A 21,352-nucleotide genomic window follows, 5' to 3' on the forward strand; every position below is an offset into this window, starting at 1 on the left:
ACAGAGCTTTATTTAGATTATAATCTAATCATGAATTGTGATCTGATTATGAAAAGGAATATGAAAACAGCTTCTAAGCCAAGGGTTAATTATGGATGAAAAGTATCCAAAATACTAATGAAATCAAGGAATGTGAGTTTTCTAACGGCTCTGCATTGTGCTTACTGCACAATCAATTTCGAAAATGAATACATTCATATTTTATTCGAAAAGCGAACAAAATTGTTAGTCAAAAGTAAAATATTCTTTTTTGAAATAACGTGGGTAACAAATTTGCACCGCGAAACATATGTTTTCAGAATATAAATGATATTTTTCACGTGTGCCGAGTTTGGAAATGGCGCTACATACTTTAAAAAGGAGGTTTAATTTTTTTTTTATCAAAAATGACAATAAATTAACGAGTTTAGTAAAATTGAAATGATATGAGACAATTTTGTTAGTTATTTCACAAATTTGACCCAAGAAACCAGAACTTTAAAAGATATTGCACTCGGCAAAATTTATGAGACACCAGCAGAATTTTCATGCACATTTTTCTAGTTTCCATCTTGAAAATGGTTTCCTTGCATTCCAAATCAGCGATCCTTACGAGTTTTTGATATACAGAGACGTATTTTTTACCTTATGAAGCATTCACTGCAATAGAATTGAATATCTTTCATAACTTTTCTTTTCAATAAAATAAACTTTAATGGAATAATGAACTTGATATCAAGATGGGAATAATTTAAAAGCTACATTTAAAACTGTCACAGACAATAATATATAATTATAAATATATATAATGAATATAATGAATGCAAGTAATTATAGAGAGCACCACTGTCGAACAGTAACTCTTCCAAACTTTCTTGCGAGTGTCTAGATACGTTTTAATATGCATGCATGACGCGTTTCTTAACATATGTTTCATGTACAGCAAGGTACAGTGTGCAAAATTAAAAACGGTTTCTGAAATAACTTTTGATATAAAGATCGTTCTTGAACTGATTCTTATTGGTTAGAAGGGGGGGGGGGGAGAGACCTCAAATATGGTAATTAATTAGAGCAGATGATATTTCAAGATTCGAAATCCAGACACAAAAACGTACTTTCTCTGAATAAACATACCTTTATTTTCAACGGATTCAGATTTCTGACCCCCCAAAATATAGAGGGTTGGCAACAATGTGTGAAATATGGTTCCCATAGTTTAGTCAGGAGAGTGATTCGAAACTTGGACCTTTTAATGTTAGTTCTACTTCTTGCGTATTTCGCTATAACTCGAGAAAGTTTTAAGCTCAATGAAAAATTTTTGCACATAATTATATAATTCATTTTCCCGAAGATAATTCCATGCATTATATAAATTTTCGTAAATAATTATTATTTTATTTAATTAAAAAATTTTTTAAATTGTGCGGTATAAGACTTTTCACATCATTTTAAAGTATTTAATTTTGAAGGGAAAAATTCAAAATTAGAGCTAAGTCGGTTCCTGAGACATTGAATTTTATGTGCACAACTTTTTAAACTTTGATTTCTCAGAAACTGTTCAATCGATTTCACTCAAATTTTGTACTTCGCTATTTTAATTTACATACTTTAAAATGATGTAAAAAGTTGTATACTTTACCATTCAAAAAGTTTTCAACTAGCATGGAATAAAATAATTAAATACGATAAATATTTTTTTTTTTTGCAAGAAACTATCAATAGATAAACGAATTTTATAATTGAGTTCAAAAAATTTTCAATTCACTTAAGAAGTTCTCGAGATATGGCGAAATACGTATAAAGTAAAATGAACATTAATGGGTTCAAACTTTGGATCGCTCTCATGAACAAACTACGGAGACCATATTTCCTTGGTTGTGGTTACCACCTATATTTTGGGGGTCAGAAGCCTGAATCTATTAAAGAAAAGTTTTGTTTATTCAGAGAAAGTATGTTTTCGTCTCTGATTTTGTTACTTGAAAGATCGTCGACACTAATTAGTTAGAATATTTGAGATTGCCCCTTCGAGATATTAAGGATGAGTCCTAGAACGTGATAAACCGAACAATAGATTAAACGTTATTCAGGATGCAGTTTTTTTTTTGGCTCACTGTACAATACATATACTATGCCATACAAGATGCAATATGATACTACGAGTTATTATTATGTAATTTTATTTTTTTAGCTTATGTTGAACAGCAAACCCAATTCTGAGTTTACGACTATCAATGTTCCAACTCCATAGTCTTGTAATTTTGAAACCAATCCAGAAGACAAGGGAACTCCTAGATCCTATGCAAAGGAATTCGCATCCATTGATTGGTCTACAACTGAGGATACTTTCACGTCAGCATAGTGGCGAGGAAATGTTTGACAGGAAATGTAAAGATCTTTTTTTAATTTACAAATATTTAAGGTGCGTCCACCGTATTTTTCAGAACAGCAAGTTTGAAATAACAGTGAAGTAGCATAGATACTATCGTTTATTGGCATTTATGAGTAAAAAAAAATGCCCACCTAAAATAAAACATGAATACATTAGTGATTTGCACTTTAGAACAGGAGATTATAGGTTTGATAAAGTGATAATAGACTTGCTTATCTAAAGTTAACAAACATGCAAATTGAAGGGTCATTTACGAACGTTAAAATAATTCGCATAAACAATGAGGTGAAATTGTAATGTACAAAGTTCAATTTTGACTACATGTTTGGGAGGAATCCGAATTATGCAGTTGCTATCTATACTTTATTTTTATTCGATGTAATCATGTTTATGCAAATATCTGTGCATCCATAAGGAGATAAGGAGAGTATATATGCAGCGGTGAGCTGTCATATATTCAAATCTTAGCCAAGCTACCTTTGTAGTTTCAATGAGAACGTTTGATCGTCGTAATAGGTGAGTTTACTAAGTTCTTTTTGTAAAATTATCAAAATTTGATAATAAATAGCATTGCTGTATTATTGTTATTAATGCATTGTTGTATTTTTAACCAAATTAGTTCTAAACTGTTTCAAAACCATAAAGGTAAAGAAAAATATTCTTTACCGTAAACTTTACGGTTAATTGGATGGACAGACTGCTGTCGGTTATTTTACCATAATTTTATAATTCCACTGTTATTTGCTAAAATAACAGTGGACCTGTTCAATTCGGCTCATAACATTGTCTTTTGCTTTGTTTTACCATTATCATAATGCTAACACAATGCATTATGGAGTATGCATTTATTTGTCTATATTTTAGTGTTTTAATAATTTTAATTCTGATTATATAAAGAACTTTATTAGTGCTAAAAACTAAAACTATACAAATATCTTTTATTTAGAAAATTGAAAGGTTTAAGCTTTTTCTAAGCTAAAAACAACTAGTGTTCTGTAAAAACAAGAAAAAAAAATTTAAAGTATTGAATAAATAACAATAAAATAGGTAGGTTTTAAACTCTGCCTTTCTTAAAATATCTGTTCTTATTTATAAAGTTCAAAAAATAAGTTTTTCCCGATATGTCACGTATCACAAAAAAGTGTTTCTTGCTTTTAATCTAATATAAATTAGAGTAACTTTTATAATATTGTACTAAACTAATCCTTTAGTTGAGAATTTTATATTATGACCTTAACATTACAGAAACTTTAATACCTATATTGTTCTAGAATGGCATTAAGACTTGAAATTTAAGTCACTGGTGAAACTTTAATAACTATATCACACTAAAAATGATTTTTAGATACAACACTTTAGGATCAAAAAAAAACTTAACTAATTTCTACATTGAATTAAAATTAATTTTTGGTTTAGAATTTATAAAAATAATTTTAAGTTTAGTATTGTCTTTAATTATAGCATTTACCAAATAACAGTATTCAGTTTTTAAAATACTTTCAAGATAATATGTTCCATATTTAAAAAAAATTTGGAAAAAAGCCTTTAGACAAGTTGAAAATTTCTTCCCAGAAACATTTAAAAAAGACCTTTTCGCATTTACGCATAAATATTTTAACATTGTCGAAAAGCATTCAAAATGACTAGATTGTGAATGCATCATTAAATTTGCTCAAAATTAGTTTTAAAACTTTTTTATATTATTTACTGTTACGTAACAAGTTATTAGTAAATATTAACAATAAAAAAAATTATATGTTGTTCAAAAAGTCACAAAATTCAAAGAAATTGTGTAAATGTATACATGATTGTTTTTCTAATTGAAATTAAAAGCAGTCAAAATGACTTACTTTAGCCAATCTAGTATTAAGTAAGCGATCATATTTAAATTACATTAACTTTTAAACCACTAAAATTCTTAAATATAATGTAAAAGAAAGTAATATTTTTGAATCTTGCTCTGCAATGTGACTTATACCACATATCTTACTAATGTTGCAGCAAATAAGGCCGATAACATCAATAGACGATAAAATAATTGTAGTCAAGAAAAGGCATAGAACTTTTAAGATTGATTTGTTTAAATGCTTAGGTAACAAAAAAAATCTTTTTTTTTTTTAAAAAAAAACGATATGTTTGTAATTTAAAAAAGAAACGTTTATTTATGCACTGAAGCCAATTTTGACTATTTTACATTAGTGTTTACTTGAAGGTTATCGAAAATGTATAATTTAAAAGAAAATGAGTTTCAAAATTAAATGATAAAAATTGCCATGATAAAACAAAATATATCACAATGTGCAATATCTTATTCTCATCTAATACTGTCCATTTATGAAACTCATTGAATTAAATTAAGCGACACTGAAACATAATGTATCAAAGTGATCACTACCTCTAACACTATAGTTTTATGAAACTCATAACTATTAAATTTTGAGCTTACTAGGACATAATATATTACAGAGTACAATATGACTCTAACACTGGATCACTTATGAATCTAAAACCCATTATACAATTTTCAGCAAAATGAAGGAAAAATAATTTATTCAAATTTAAAAAATATGCATCGAAATTTATTTCACTCCATAAATAAATATTTTTGGCAACATATCAAATTTTTCAGTATTCAAAACCTTAATGATTTATTCTCCTAATATCTATGTCCTTACTGTATTTAAAACATATTTAAAATATTAAGGCGACCTGAACAAGCAACAATTTTCAAAGTTAAATAGAGTTCGTACTAAGATTCAAAGCGTACAGTTTGAGAACAGAGAGCAGAGTTTGTGCAAAGATTATGTAAATATCTACCACAATAAGGACAAAGAGGATGGGAAAAAAAACGAAAAGGATTAAGAAAACTAATACTCTTTATTTACTGCGCACTGTTGGAATTTTCATTCTAAAATTATTGTAAAATAATTGGCAGCAGTCTGTCTATCCAATTAACCGTAAAGCTTACGGTAAAGGACATTTTTTATCTTAACAGTTTTAAAACCGTTAACAAAATATGATTATAAAACCATAAATACAAAACTATACGGTTTTTAAACCATTTACAGCCAGCATAGTTTCAAAACCGTAAAAACGAAATTTAACTTGAAATAGGAGCTAAGCTTCCCGTTAGGTAATAGGCACTGGAGAATGCAGGACTAAAATTGGGATTTGAAGGGCATTGGAAAATCCTAATGTATTGAAGATAATGGATGAAGTATTGGGATGTCAACGCTTTGACTCGAACCCCAGTTCTGTCGATCATGAAACTGCCAGATTAGTCCTCTTGGCTATAATATGTACGCAGTTGAATTGATTACCATCTTACTTATGGTTATTTAACTGTTTTGTTTGAATACGGTAAAACATTAAACATCATAAAATTAGTTAAAAATATAGAGAAATCAGGAAAAATGATAAAGATTAATGAAACAAAAAGAAGAAAAATACATTAAAATAAAATATTTTTAGAAATATTTAAAAAAATATATATAAGAAATATTATTATAAAATATAGTTTTTAAGTTTTTTTTTTAATATTTTTTAAAAATGATATTTGTTTTAATAATCTTCTCTTTTCTTTATTTAATGCTATTATTGAATTTTTAAATCGTAAAATTATCAAATTTTGCAATCAAAAGTGGGCAAATATTTTTTTTTAGAAAAAATAACAATTTTAAATGTGCGTAAAAATCGGTATCTCTTTTAACATTCATTTTACCTCTTGCAGGTAAATTAAGATGACATCTAAAAAGAAAATTCAAGTCCCGTGGTTGTTAAAACCTGTCTGGTATGATTTTCCTATGACTAAAGGGGTTGGTCACCACCGTACACCTGTTGGTATCATTCTTGTTGCCAATCAAAAGTTGTCGTGTGTTTTGGAAAGTAAGAGTCTTGAAGTAGTGGAAGTACGTCTCCTCAATGATGGTGAGAAAACAGAAGGAGTGTTTGAAATCAGAAGTTCCAATCCAGGTCGAGCAGGGACTGTTAGCATAGGATATGTAAGCGTTCCATTCGTAGATTGTGAGTACCTTGAAAAAGCCCCAGATGATACTCGCACTGTCAGCATAAGCTATCCAACTGATTCGAAAATTCTTCCGATTTACCGCTTTGGGGATAACGAAAGTGATTTCTTTAAGCTCTGGGATACACAAGATGCAGAATTTGCTTACGTAGAATCAGATTATTTCGGTCTTCTTATACCGAAAGTAGACAAAGAAGCTACGAGAAAGTTAATTGACGGGCAATCTCTCGACGATTTAATCGCTTTCTACGACAAAATCTTTACAACTTACAGTGAATTAATAGGGTTGTCTTTCGAAGGAAGTGGGACAGATCAAAATGTCAGAAACAGGTTTTTTCTAAAAGCTGATCAAAATGGAAGCAAAAATGCCATGGCCTACTATGGTAATAAGTATTCGGCGGTAGTTTCAGCATCAATAGAAGAATTTTGGTTGGATGTAGGCCCAACAAACTGGGGAGCTTTGCATGAAATCGGTCATGGGCATCAACTTCATATAAGTGACGAAACGTTGGCTGTTAGTGAAGTATGGAATAATGTATTATGCTTCTTTTATCAAGCAATAATGTTTGGCAAGAAATTGGGTAAAAAAGGTTCAAAAATACGTGATATGGAAATTGATGATTTAATAAGTTATCCGTTAAAAGAAGTAAAAGATTGGGGCTTGATTGAAAGATTGTCCTTTCTAGTGCATATGTTTCGTAAAGCTGGACAGAAATCTTTAACGCGTTTTCATCAGCTTACTCGAAAAGAGTTTGATGGCACTCCATTTTATGCCAGTGGCTTACCTCTTGTGGAAAAGCTGATGCACTTCTTTGCAATTGACTTCTCTATCGACGTATATCCTTTTATGAAATTAGCTAAGGCACTTATACGCAAAGAACAACTTTACGAACATTACTACGTTTTGTCTAGTGTTGCCCACCCTCTGGACCATATTTTATTTGATAGACAGGTATTGCCGGATGTTCAAGAAAAGCTAGGGTTACTGTTCTCGACAGGCTTAGTTACTCCATCAGATTTAAGTTCAACTGACATAAAGAATGATTTCATTATAAATATAGAGGACAAAATATTAAAGGACTTGTCCGGTGATACACTCAAGTTGATGGATGGAACAAATGTTGTAGTTGAGCGAAAAATTCGCAACAAAACTCTTGTTTTGAAGGATATACCTATTGGAGTATACAAAGTTTTTGTTGAACCTACTCGCTCGAATGTCAAATTCCTGTATGATGATTTTTATGCCATAGTACATGACAAAAGTAAATCTAACGAGCTGCTACTTTCAGCCAAAGTAATGAAGGATCCGCTGCTTCTACCTCCTGATAAAATCAACTTTATAGGTTGGGGATCAAACTTTGCATACCTATCTGTAGAACCATTCAGACACTTGGTAAAATTCCATTTTTATGAAGATAAACCTCATGCACGTTTTTCAGGTGAGAAGTATTCTGAAGTAACAATAAAAAACCAAAAAAATGAAGTTATTTTTAACAAGAGTATTAATGGGGACAGCATTGACGTTGGTACTTATGTCATACCAATGGAAGGAGAACTGCAAATTGAAATATTTCATGCAGAAACAAACAGCCGCTTAAAAGCTGAAGATCCGATGCTGCAAGAACTTATAGATAGAGACAGCAAAACAAATTATTTCATTGCAAATGAACGAGGTTTGCAGAAAAAGGAAACAAAAAAAGAATTTCTGGAAAAGAGTTTTTTGAAGAAAATAGATATTGCGGCAAGTGCAATTAAGGGTAAAATCTCTTTGTATGACAGACCTTTCTGTATTCCTAAATACAGCTTACTTTTAGCTGTGGAAGCTTTCGAGCGCTTTTTTAGGAATAAAAGCATTGATAAAAGTCTCAGAGATAAATATAAAGATTGCTTGCCGCCACCCGAAAAAATATAAACCTGAGAGGATAATAAACATGACTGATTATAATTCTTTTTAAAAATTATCTGTATAAAAAACTAATAATTTTTTTAAAAAGTTTTTGAATAGTTGAGAAAAGGTACGAACATACTTGGAAATAATTTTTCCATACTTAAAATACAATGCAATTTACTTCAATAAATATAATTATTGAAAATAATTATTGCAGGAGGCGAGATACATACTCAATATACGTAATTATATTGACGTAAGATATATACTATATATAAATGTTATACTCAAATATTAATCTTAATAAAATTTTATTCTATTAAAGATAAAATGTTCTTTTAGTTATTATAGATGTGTGTAATTATTTGATATTTCTATGCAGAAATATTCTACAACATTTTTGGAAATTCAATATGACACAATTTGTATTCTTTTGAAAATTCAATAGATTATTTGTCATAAAAAACAAAGGATATTTTTTCAGTGATTTATTATATCTTGTTATATTTTACACTTTATGTTCTTTTAAAATTTGAATTTTATTTCTGTCACAGTAAAACTAATTTCTTGTTACATTAATAATTAACTGCTATATTTTTAATCCCTATATAGCTTAATTAGAATATTTAATTGGAATTTTTATTAATTGAAATATTTAATTTATTACTTGACCCAATAATAGAAAGTGTCATGTTATCTGCATATTGAATTTATATATTTTATATAATCCACTCATATTACAATTTCTATCGTTTAGAAAGTTTAATTCTACAAATCGAATATTAAAACACAGTTGTAATTGTATTGTTTTACTATAATGTGATGTAATTATTTGTATTCTCTCTAGTTATTATGTAATTTGTGTTGTTTCAAACTTTTAATTTTATAATTGCTACAGAAATAAGACGTTTGTGTTATCGTGTGATATGTTTTTAAGTTATAAAAACTGTTTGTTACAAGTTTAAAATCTATTTATGACACAATTTGTATTCTTCTAAACATTCAATTTATAGTGTTTTAAGACTCAATAAACACCCAATAATGCTAACATGTTGTATGTTTCATACATTTATTGTCTGGTATGGATATATGTACATATGTAGCACAATAGAGGCAAAAAGAGAAAAACGAAGAAGATTAAGAAAAGCAATATACTTTATTTACTGCGCATAAGCTATATATATATAAACTCATGTTTGTGAAAATTGCAACACCATAAAGGACTTACACGAGAGAGCTGAAATTNTATATATATATAAATAAATATATATATATAGAATGCTTAAATAAGTGTATGTATAATAGTGTACTGCTATTCTAAGTTTAGGGACTGAAAAAATTATTACATAAAACCAAATTTTAAATATTGCTTCTTTTTCGAAACATAATTAAATGTTCAATCAAAAGGTAAGAATTTAGTTGTAAAGACAAGAAAAGCAGAATCTAAAATTAAACATAAAATTTTTGCTTCCCACTAAATAACTTTGGGTCCAATTTGTTTCACGAGACATCACATCAAAAATAAAGTCTGATGCTATTCTAAATTATGCTGAGGTGTTGGGTATAATAATAAAATAAATGAAAATACTAAAAGAATTTTTAGTAATGATTTTGTGGCCGAATAAAACAAAACGTATAGTGGTTTACAACAAAGCGTTTGTGATCCGAAAAACACCCAGTAGTATTAAAAAATCTAATAAAAAACGGATTGACATACCTGAAGTTGAAGCAAAACAATAAGACAGATTTACCTATAATGAGTCACTAATAAGACAGCAGCTATTTCAAAAACCAAAAGTTCATTATTTATGAGCATCCATATTGAAAGGTAAACTGTATCTAATACACCGTCACGGGAAAATTGACACAGATTGTCAGAAGAAATTTGAAGATTTTTTCTTCCTAAAATAAAACGAAATTTGCAATTTTTTATTTGAATATTATTTAGGGATTTCAAAGATTAATTTACGATTTATGATGAGCATATCACTTGAAATGTTTTTTTAAACGAAATCTAAAAATATATATTGATGGCGGTTGTTGCGAAAAATGTTAGACCGCACCTTCAATTGCAATTCAATATACACAATGCAAGTATTAATGTGAGTAACTTGAAATTTTATTAAAGATAGTTCTGTTACAATATTGGGTTTTCTTTTAAAATAAAAGCTCATTTTATTTGTTTATTATTTCCAAGATCCTTAGAGTAAAACAGATTTTGTTATTTCAGGCATGTTTATCTAATCATGCCTGCTGAAAGAAAGCTAAATAAGTGGCGGATTTCAAACCAGGTAATGACACAGCCAAAATCACAAATAAGTGGTAATCGATAAAAAAAAATTTAAACGATTTCTGTTAATCCCTTGCAAGAAATCCCATTTTTGTAGAAATATTTAACCAAGGAAATATTCAACCAGTTTGAAATGAAGTTTGCAGACTTCAAAGGTATATTTTTTAGAATTTTCTATTTTTGTTTTTAGTTACTTTTAAAATCGTAAATATTTACATGATTGTGTTGATGACACAATTAAAACATAATGATAATTACATCAAAGGAAATAAAAAGTTGACTCATATCATATCATACTTAAATTTTTATTCATTATAGAAATATAAATAAGGATGATAAGACTAATTGATAAGGATTGTGATAGCCTTATTTAGAAACATCATGATAAAAAAAAAATCGTATGAATACGGCTTCTTAAATCAAGTGATACGGATACACTGCAAAAAAGTTCAGGATCAATAATTATCTTAAAAATTTCCGAATCACTCGAATTAAATAAATATTACTGTAAAAATTACGATATAATATTTGATGGTAAAAATGAATTTTACAGATAATGCTCCCAAATTGCCGAAGCTTTATACCCCAATTTGATCAGGAACTTCTTACAGAGTAGAAAAAAACTGAATTCTTTAGAAATAAATTTATATTTTTTATTTTCTATTGGTTAATATCAGTCAAATAAATTGTTTTTTTTTTAAGAGGCACTTAAAGAAAATATATTTGTTGTTATTCTTATTAACTTTATCAATTAACTCTACAAAAACTATATTTTTATACGATACCTGCTGAATACCCGTTTTTAGTACTGGGGAAAAAATGAATAAATCGGTATAAATCGATACTATGAAATCGCACTCAAAACTGAAAGGTTTACACCCGACATAATTAAAATAATTTAAATTAAATAATAAATAATTAAATTTAATAAATAAACAAAAAATGCATTTAAATAATACTCAAGAATACTTTTTTATCTAATTTCTTGATCGTCCTGAAGGTTTACTAGATTGAGTGGAATGCACCTTTGGAGACGAGACTTAGTCGGCGATTACTATTTTATTTATTATTTAATATTATTTTTTCTGTGAAAATGACGAGTGTTAGAATGATAATAAAAAAGACTGGTTTAAAAAAGTTTCTTAGAGCAATGATGCTTAAACTTATTGGTATCTTACTATATTTTAACGTATTGTAGGTGTTAAAACGCATTTAGCACACATTTGCATCACGAAACCTAACAAGAATTCTATAAATAGTTTATAATTGTGACAGTTTTTAAAATATAGGCATAAGTACAACATTTTAAAAACAAAATTTTCCCCAAAATACGCCGAATGAAAAAGCAACTGAAATTGTAACGATATAATGGATAGTTTAAAAATTAATTTCCAAAATTTTCTAACCAAAACCAACAGTTCTTGCACTCAAATATTTTTTATAAACTTTTGACATGCATTTAATTCCTTACATTGTCCATCTAAATTTTGAACGTATATTTTTCTTTAATATAAGCTCAATATCAAGTCAAATATAATTAAAAAAGGGTAAAATTTAATGAATTCAGTGCGAAAGTTTTCAGAAATAGTTTACACTTTAAGGATATTTTTTAAGTAGCAAATTCCTACAGCAGCAATTTTCAGAAAAGTTTTCTTTTTTTTAATTTTTTTATTTTCAATGGCAAACTCTTACAAAATCAGTGAACAACTAGTAAGAGAAAAAAGTCACTATCTCATTAATAGATGTCGGGCACTCCAGTAGCGCCTCACTTCAGAGTCCTCACGCAGAGCCGAGCATCTCAATAGATGGTTCCTGTCCGTCCATAAGTTCATTATTCGAGCATAACGGGAAATTTGGGTCAGCGAGAATGCCGATGCGGCAGAGGTGGTTCGCCAGGTAATCATGGCCCACCTCCAGGTAATCATGGCGTGGGTTTCCGTGTAGCCTGAGTATTTTCGGAAAAGTGTTATTAAGTATTGTTCAAATGTTTTTCGCTCATATGCTTAAAACATGATTTAAAGAAACTTCTTTGTCTAAAAAAATTAAACACAGCATACTTTTTTTTCCCCTCCAGAATTTTTTTTACAACCATTTTTAGCTTGATCATAATTTTTTTTCTAAAAAGATTATAATTAAAATATTGTTCAATGAAAAAGATCGCTTCCCGAACTTTTTTTTTATTTTACAAGGAAGTGCGAAATATTCTTTTTTTCTTTTTATCGAATTTTCACAACGACCGAAGAAATATTTTGTTTATTCTCATTTACCTATTAAATTAAATAAAATTTGACAATGGTCTATAAAAACTGGGAGATGAAATAGACTAATAATGTCTCTAATATTCATTTCTGTATTCACTAATAAGGCTATCATACACGAAACCAACGACATGCTTGTGGCAATGTAGTCAGTGCTGCACGTAGGTGGTCTTTACTTCTCAGACAAGCTGATAACCATACATCTGAAGCTAAGAGGGCTTCAAGCCGCCACGGGGGATCAAACCCCCATTTTCTGCAATGACAATTAATTGTTTTAACCACTGAGTTATGTATATGGTAGTAAATGTATTTCATTCTGGGACATTTTTGATAACAAAATATATTTAACTAGCGAAAATAATCATAAAATTCCAGTTCTTAATTGTTTTTTTAACAGATAGAAAAAAATGGTGACAGAATATCGAATCATCTTGATCGTAACACTATCTTTTCCTCAACGTGTAAAAATAAAATAACAAATAACAGGAAGAAAAAAATATTAGTAACTTATATTGTTTATAAAAAACCGAAAATCTTTATTAGAATCTAGTTTTTAATAGTTTTTTTTTTTAAAAAAAAGAAAAAGGTGATAGAATATCGAATCATCTTGATCGTAACACTATCTTTTCCTCAACGTGTTAAAATTAAAATAACAGGAAGAAAAAAATATTCGGAACTTATATTGTTTATAAAAACCGAAAATCTTTATTAGAATCTAGTTTTTAATAGTTTTTTTTTAAAAAAAGAAAGAAAAAGGTGATAGAATATCGAATCATCTTGATCGTAACACTATCTTTTCCTCAACGTGTTAAAATTAAAATAACAGGAAGAAAAAAATGTTAGGAACTTATATTGTTTATAAAAAACCGAAAATCTTTAATATAATCTAGTTTTTAATAGTTTTTATTTTATTTTTTTTTAAAAAGAAAGAAAAAGGTGATAGAATATCGAATCACCTTGATTGTTGTCTTTTCCTTAATGTGTTAAAAATAAAATAACAGAAAAAAAAATACATAGTGTAGTTGTTTTCGGTACATAACAAGAGGTAAATTTTTTACACAGCTCTATCGAAAAAAAAAAATGAATTTTGTGAGTAGAAAAACACATTGGTAAATTTTCGTTCTTTTCAAATTTATTTGTTAAAGCGTTGCTTTAAAGATAGAAATAGAATACATACAATTATACACGCAAATGCAAATCTGCGGTGCGTAAAATATGATATTATTCTCATAACTTGTTTTTGAATAAATTGTATCATGTTGTTTGTTACTATTTGCGACTATATTTATCTTTAATGATGTAAGATTGGATATATATTTAAGCAGTTTTTTGAACAAATTTTACTACTAAGTTTTTACTTGTGGCTTTAATTTAAAAGCTTGTGGAATCCTTCTGAGTAAGTTTTTCTAGTTCATTATTTGACACATTTCATTTTCAGCATTTTAGAATAAATTTGTTTTATACTTTTTTTAAACACCTTCACATATGGTTTTGCTAAGGTCAAATACAAAATATATTATTATAAATAGAAATTTTAATAAAAACATGGCTTTTTTGTTGGAGAAATGAAATTTTCATAAATAAGTGCTGGTATATTATTGTCTATGCAGATTTCTTGTAAAGGAATTGTGTTTCAATATTAATAGGGAAGTGTTCCGCATACTTGCTCACTGTCAACTGAAAGTTCATTATAAGAACTTGTAAAATATTATTAGGAGCTTTTTAAATCTTAGATTTATTATTTAACTTCTCAGAATCAGTATTTAATTCTTAGAATTATTCAATTCTTCTTATTATTATTTTACTATTAGAATTACTAATTGTTCTAATATTGTTCTCGTATAACGAACATTAAAATTGTTTTAACTGGAAAAAAACTTTTAATAATTATTAATTTGGGGTCTAAAATTTAAAGAAGATTTATTTCTGCAAGTACCAATTATGTTACATTATATCAAAATGTTACATAAAATGTTAACAAAATACTGCCATCGTAATGGAAATGTAGGGAAGCTTTTAAATCGATTATAATGTTAATAGAATTCAAATTTCTATTCGTATTATTTTAATCAATTCAGTAGATCATTTGGAACAAATTTGTGAAATAAAATGTTGTTTTACTGTTTCCCAAATTGTTAAATGAATGTCAGCAAAACGACTTATAAGGAAAACGGTTGAAACGTTCAAAATTCTGTTAAGTACTAATGGTGTTCTTGATTTACTCAGTGTTATAAAATAAGAACAATACCGAATAGGAAAATTATATGAAAATTCGATAACAATTTAATCAAATTGCATTTTCATGATCATCCTTTTGAGTCAAATAATTCGATAAAAAAAAGTTCACTATATTTTTATAAATCTTTATCAGAAATGAAAACAAATTGTATGTACAAATGTATCGCAAATAAGCAAGTGAAACAAAAACACTATCGAAATCTGAGATCTCACAGTATAGGCAGGGAATGTAATAAGCAATAAAATAGGTTTATTTAGGGGTAAAAATTTGTAAGTGTTTCTCGGAAGCATCTGTCAACTCCTCTCTGTTTCCTCCCGAAATTAAACTTATTGCTGTTTATTGCATACACCTTCCAGCACTGTGCTTTTTGGAATTCGAGAGTGTTTTTAATGAGATAAATATTAAACTATGACTCTAATAAATATGCATTTTTTTCTTCTTCATATTTGTGACTGATTCGAAAAATACATTTTGAGGGTGGTCTTTAAGAAACACCCTGTAAGCAATTATCCAAACTGAGACTTTTTTTATAATATATTTTTCAGTTTCCTGTTTCTGAAACCATTTCAGATAGATTTTTATTCTAAGATTATAGATAAACACTCTAAATTGTAGTAAACGATATTTTTCAAACAGGGTTTTTGAATTTTATATTAACTGTAAAAGTCCACTTTTTACGCAAAAATGGAGTTAAACAATTTTTGTGATCTGAAATGACAATTTTAAAATAATAGCATTAAAAAAGTTCCTACATTATTTAAAAGTTTAATTTATCGAAAAAAGGAAACATGATGAATAATCTTTGAGGTATCGAAGAGATATGTTTAAAAATTACGTGTTTTCTGAGAATGTTGAAGTGCAAAATAAAGCGTCTGACTTCATATGAGTTCTAAATCCTCTGCACTGTTAAAAATTTAAAAAAAAAGGTTAAAGAAAACTTTCTTTAATTAATATTTTACTATAGTTAAACAAAACAGTCAAATTACCATAAATAAGATAGTATTCAAACTGTTCAGCTAATACGTTTAAACAATCAAAATTTAATCGCACCAACTAGATCAATGTAATGAAGCCGCTTAGTTCCTTGCAGATGAGTACGTTTAATAGCCGAGAGGACTAATCTGTCAGTCTCATGAACAGAGGTTTAAGTCTTAGCGTTTAAAACTACAATATTTCTACCATTCCTTCAATACATATGAACACTTTTAAGTTTATTGCACCTCTCAAAACTGTGACCATGGGCAATTAGAATGCGATACCCTCATTCACGTATAGATTGCAGCATTATAAAGTTGCTAAACTATCGTCAATGTCCAGTTGGATTACTTTTTTCTGGTTTTCAAACACGAATGTTGTAAATGCGTAACAACAGCCTACTTTTGTGCTCATAGTTTCACGGTTTTGTGTTCACGGTTACGTTTCCTTGTATGAACAGACTGTTGCCAGTTATTTTAAGATAATTTCCGAATGAAAATTCTAAGAGTACAATTTTGTAAAAATCTTGACTACCAGCTTGCAAAATCTAGAATATGTATTTTAAAAAAATAAGAATATGTATTTAAATATGCATAAATGTACAAATATTTTTGTTCTACTCATTTGCATAAACTTCAATAAATAAATGGAATTTGTATCTAATTGAACATTGGAGCACAGAATAACAGATGTCCAGATAAGAAAAAGATTAAAAAAATCAAACATTTACTAAAAAACCTCTTGGGTAAGTATAACAACTGTCTACAGTTTAATAATATCATCAGAGAAGGATCAAATAAAGTGAATTTTAAAGGAAAAAAACAATGGAATAATATATAATTTATGAAAACCAAAAACAATAATTAAAATTCATATTTGTGTAAATGTATGTAGAAATTGTTCAGAGGTAAAAAATTTATTACTCACAATAAATAAAAGTTAGATGTAATAATATATTTAAATTTTTGTGTAACGTTATACATAACTAGGGGTGATTAACTTCTAGAGGAGTTAGGGCACATCATCAGAACTAAATTTGTATATAAACCCATACCCGGAAATGTCGACTAGGGTTGCTTCCTATTATGACATATTCAGAAGCACAGAAAGAAACAATTTTAATAACATAACAACTCTAGTGGATGGCGTTTAACGACATTTCCAGGCATGAGTTTTAATGCAGTTTTTATACTGATGATGTAACCTAACTCTCTTAAAAGCTTGTGATAGCATTTGTGCAAGATATAACGTTTTTAAATTTGACAAAATGTATTAAAAAAGTTTTTTTAAAGTCAAAACTGAAACTCGAGGAAGAAACAAATAGCAAATTTGAAATTAGTGATGCAAAAATATAAAAGACATGTTGAGAAATATGCAAAAGAAAACAGGGCAAATTTACTCCTCTGAGTTTTTATTTTAGAAAATAGTCATGCAAAAAGGCTTTAGAAAGTTGCTGCATTTTTTATAAAAAGGTTCAGATAAAACAAGTACCCCAATAAAATTAAAGAATTTTTTTTTCTTTTGTACTACGAATTCTTAAAGTATACACTTAACGGAAACGTGGTTTAAAATCGCATTTCTAAATTAGAAGAATGGTGATCACAAACAGGAGACTTCTGTTATTTTCATTAGACACAAAATTACACCACGTATATTCTGCAAACTGAAGCTCTGGATTCGTAGCTTAAGCAAGACGTACCGCCATTTTAGTCAAAGCAACTCTCAATGTAGAAATACGGATATCTATCCTTAAATGCCACTTTTTTCAGAATTTTTTAGTTGAGTGTTGGTGGCTTAGAGATCATTTCCCCATTATAACCAGTTTAGAAGTACACCACAAATCCATTCAAAATACGGTCAGGCTCCCAGCGGCGAATGAAGATATTATCGGGTTCTTTTGCTATTTTAATCTTATAGATGAGATCTAAATCCCTTAGAAGTTTATTACGCCATTTTTGAGATCATTTTAACTTTATTTCGTAAAAAAAAATATCCTTTAAAAAAAACTGTAACTTGGAACGAGAAACCGATTGCAAACTTATAATCAGTGAAATGAAAGTATTAGATGCGTTAAAAAATCCCATGCAACAGAAGATAAAAAAAAAATTGTTCCCCTGCGTAATTTCTCACGACAAAAAGAAAAACAATTCTAGAAAAAAAATTTCGTATTAATTATGAAAAGGTTTGTACAAAGTGTATTTATATCAGCATAATCATTTCAGGTAAAATAAAATGACTTCCAGAAAGAAAATTCAGGCTACATGGCTTCCGAAGCCTGTTTGGTACAATTTTCCTATGACTAAAGGCCTCTATCATCACCGAAAAGCAGTTGGAATCATATTAGCTGCCAACAGTAAAATGGAATGCGTTTTCATGAGTCAGAGTCTTCGCCAAGTGCAAGTGCGTCTACTCAACGATGACAGTTCAACAGAGGGCAATTTTTATATTCAAAATTCCCCACCAGGACGAGCATCAACTGTCAGTATTGACTCTGTAAGTGTTCCATTCATAGATTGTGAGTACCTTGAAAATCCTCCTAAAGATAATCGAGAAATCAGCATAAGCTATCCATCGGGTTCAAAAATTCTTCCCATCTTTCGTTTTGGTGACAATTTAGAGGATTTCTTCAAACTCTGGGATACCCAAGATGCAGAATTTGCTTACGTAGAATCAGATTACTTCGGTCTCCTTATACCGAAAGTGGACAAAGAGACTGCGAGAAAGTTACCTGACGACAAAAATCTCAATCAGTTAATTATTTTCTACGACCTTATATTTACTACCTACAGTGACTTTGATAGGGTTGTCATTTGAGGAAACTGGCACCAATCAAAACGTAAGAAACAGGTTTTTTCTGAAAGCTGACAAAAGTGGAGCTGGGTTAGCGTATTACACTCACGAGTTTACGGCTGTGAACTCAGGATCAATGAAATCCTTCTGGCTGGATATCAATACAACAAACTGGGGGGCGTTGCATGAAATTGCACATGGACACGAACTGACAGGTATAGGTGATGAAACATTATCTGTTACTGAAGTATGGAACAACATTTTATGCTTCTTTTATCAAGCCATTGCGTTTGGTAAGAATATGTCATGGGAAGGTTCAAAACAAAGGGAAATGGACCTTACTGAAATACTCAGAAAGGGAAACGAAGTTGAAAAATGGGATTTAATACCGAAATTATCATTTTTAACGCACATGTTTTTTAAAGTTGGTCGGAAATCTATTACACGTTTCTACGAACTTAATCGCGAAGAATTTGATGGCCGTCCTTTTTATGCCAGTGGAACATTTTTAATAGAAAAACTGATGCACTTCTTTGCAGTTGAGTTTGCTGTTGATGTTCATCCCTTTATGAAACTGGTAAAAGCAGTAATACAAGAAGAAGAGCTGTATGAACATTACTATGTTTTATCCAGTGTCGCCTATCCTCTGAACTACATCATAAGCGATGCCAAGGAAATGCAAAATGTTTATAACAATTTGGGTCTACTGCACTTGACTAGTTTAGTTACACCATCGGATTTGAGTTCCACTGAACTGAAAAATGATTTCACTGTTAACATAGATAACCAAATATTTGGTGTCTTGTCCGGCAATACACTAAAACTGATGGATGGATCTCAAACTGTAACCGAGCAAACAATACTGAGTCAAAATATTACTTTTAAGGATGTACCTATAGGAGTATACAAGATTTTTATTGAGCCAAATACTAAGAATGCAAAACTTGCCTATAATGATTTTTATGGCATAGTTCATGCCAATAAACCTAATAAACTACTCCTTTCAGCTAAGGAAATGAAGAAACCGTCACTTCCAACTGACAAAATTAAATTTCTTGCTTACAAAGAGGAAGAATTCGCAACTCTCACAGCAAATCCTTTAAAAAAATTACTAAAGTTTAGATTTTACAAAGCGTACCCCAACGGTTTTTTTAAATCCCAAATTTACGTAAGTATAGTTGTAAAGAATCAGAAAAACGAAGTTATTTTTAGCAAAGTTATAGAGGGCACTAGTAGTGACACTGGATCTTTCGACATACCTATGGAAGGAGAGATGCAAATTGAAATATTTCACACGGAAACACCAACACACCTAAAATTTGATGATCCAATGATGGATAATAATAAGTAATATAAGATCGTAATAGTTTGACAAACTATTTCACTGCAAATGAACAAGGCTTTCAAAACAAATACAAGAGTTCACCGAAAGATTTGTTAGAAAAGAATTTCTTGAAGAAGATTGAATTTAAAGCAAGTAAAATGAAAAGTAAGATGTCCTTGTATGTAAGACCTCATTGCCAGCCCAAATATAACATACTTTTAGCTGTGGAAGCTTTTGAACGTTTGTTCAGGAATAACAGCGTCGATAAAAGCTTGAGAAATCATCATAAAGATTGTTTGCCATCCCCTTAAAATAACGGCCCTGAAGTAAAAAATACGAATGATCATTAAAACAAAGTTTTTGCAATTTTTATATTAGAAAATATTTAATTTATTATTTAATTTTTTTTAAAACTTCAAAAAGATATAAATAAAACTTTCAAGAGAAGGAGACAAGGCGGAACGGAAAAGCATGTCTTAAAGCGACCTTACAGATCTCGAAAAAAGTAGAAGACATCTAATTTCGATTTTGAATTGAATTCCATTATTCCTATTTCCCTTCAGTATTCTTTTGTAAACGTATAAGCAATATCGATCAACTCGAAGCATTGCGTAATTATCATGATGAATAATTTTTTTTTTATTCAAATGATATTTTATATCTTTATGCAACTAGTTACAAAAATAATTACTAAACGTCACAAAATTAACAATGAATCTATATGAAACTTAGGACAAGGAATAAGATATATCTTAATGTTCTTGTACCTTGAACTGTATGTACCTTTCTTATGTTTTTGTACCTTAAATATTTTTAATTTGTTTCATTATAAGTTTCACGATGATAATTTAATATATGCTATTTATGAGCTGATTTGTTACTTTTTTTATCTTTATCCATTGCAATTTATATTTTTTAAAAAAACTCTATCAATTAAAGTTCCTAATAATGTGAAGTTTTTTAATATTTTTATTATTGTTTTTATACAATTGAAATTTTCTTCCTATAACACAATTTATATTCTTCAAGATCTTAATTTCTACGTTTTCTTCAATAATGAGATAAAATATTAAAATTGAAATATAAACTCTGATATATTTTTTGAAACTATTTGTGATAGAGCTTGTATACTTCCAAATGCTCAATTGATAATTTATGCAAATTACAAAACATTTTGTGTGAAAATTTTGAAGTCT

At 29.0% G+C, this 21,352-nt stretch overlaps 2 protein-coding genes across 2 annotated transcripts; both read left to right on the forward strand.

Annotated features, from left to right (window-relative positions):
- The first annotated feature begins 2,587 nt into the window (after nucleotides 1-2,587).
- Nucleotides 2,588-9,328, forward strand: LOC107450384 (uncharacterized). The gene is made up of 2 exons (XM_016066159.4): nucleotides 2,588-2,884; nucleotides 6,099-9,328. Exon 2 carries the CDS (start codon nucleotides 6,109-6,111, stop codon nucleotides 8,302-8,304), a length of 2,196 nt encoding a protein of 731 aa, XP_015921645.1. The 5' UTR covers nucleotides 2,588-2,884; nucleotides 6,099-6,108; the 3' UTR covers nucleotides 8,305-9,328.
- A 7,386-nt stretch (nucleotides 9,329-16,714) lies between these two features.
- Nucleotides 16,715-21,352, forward strand: LOC110281898 (uncharacterized). Its single transcript, XM_043056271.1, has 2 exons — nucleotides 16,715-16,787; nucleotides 18,265-21,352. The coding sequence occupies exon 2, from the start codon at nucleotides 18,969-18,971 to the stop codon at nucleotides 20,181-20,183; it is 1,215 nt and encodes a 404-aa protein (XP_042912205.1). The 5' UTR covers nucleotides 16,715-16,787; nucleotides 18,265-18,968; the 3' UTR covers nucleotides 20,184-21,352.

This window comes from Parasteatoda tepidariorum, chromosome 4 (assembly GCF_043381705.1).
Source record: "Parasteatoda tepidariorum isolate YZ-2023 chromosome 4, CAS_Ptep_4.0, whole genome shotgun sequence".
Lineage (NCBI taxonomy): Eukaryota > Metazoa > Arthropoda > Arachnida > Araneae > Theridiidae > Parasteatoda > Parasteatoda tepidariorum.

What these genes read in the sequence shown, in the direction of transcription:
- LOC107450384 (XM_016066159.4), top strand. Translation starts at nt 6,109, where the DNA reads ATGACATCTAAAAAGAAAATTCAAGTCCCGTGGTTGTTAAAACCTGTC.
- LOC110281898 (XM_043056271.1), top strand. Translation starts at nt 18,969, where the DNA reads ATGAAATCCTTCTGGCTGGATATCAATACAACAAACTGGGGGGCGTTG.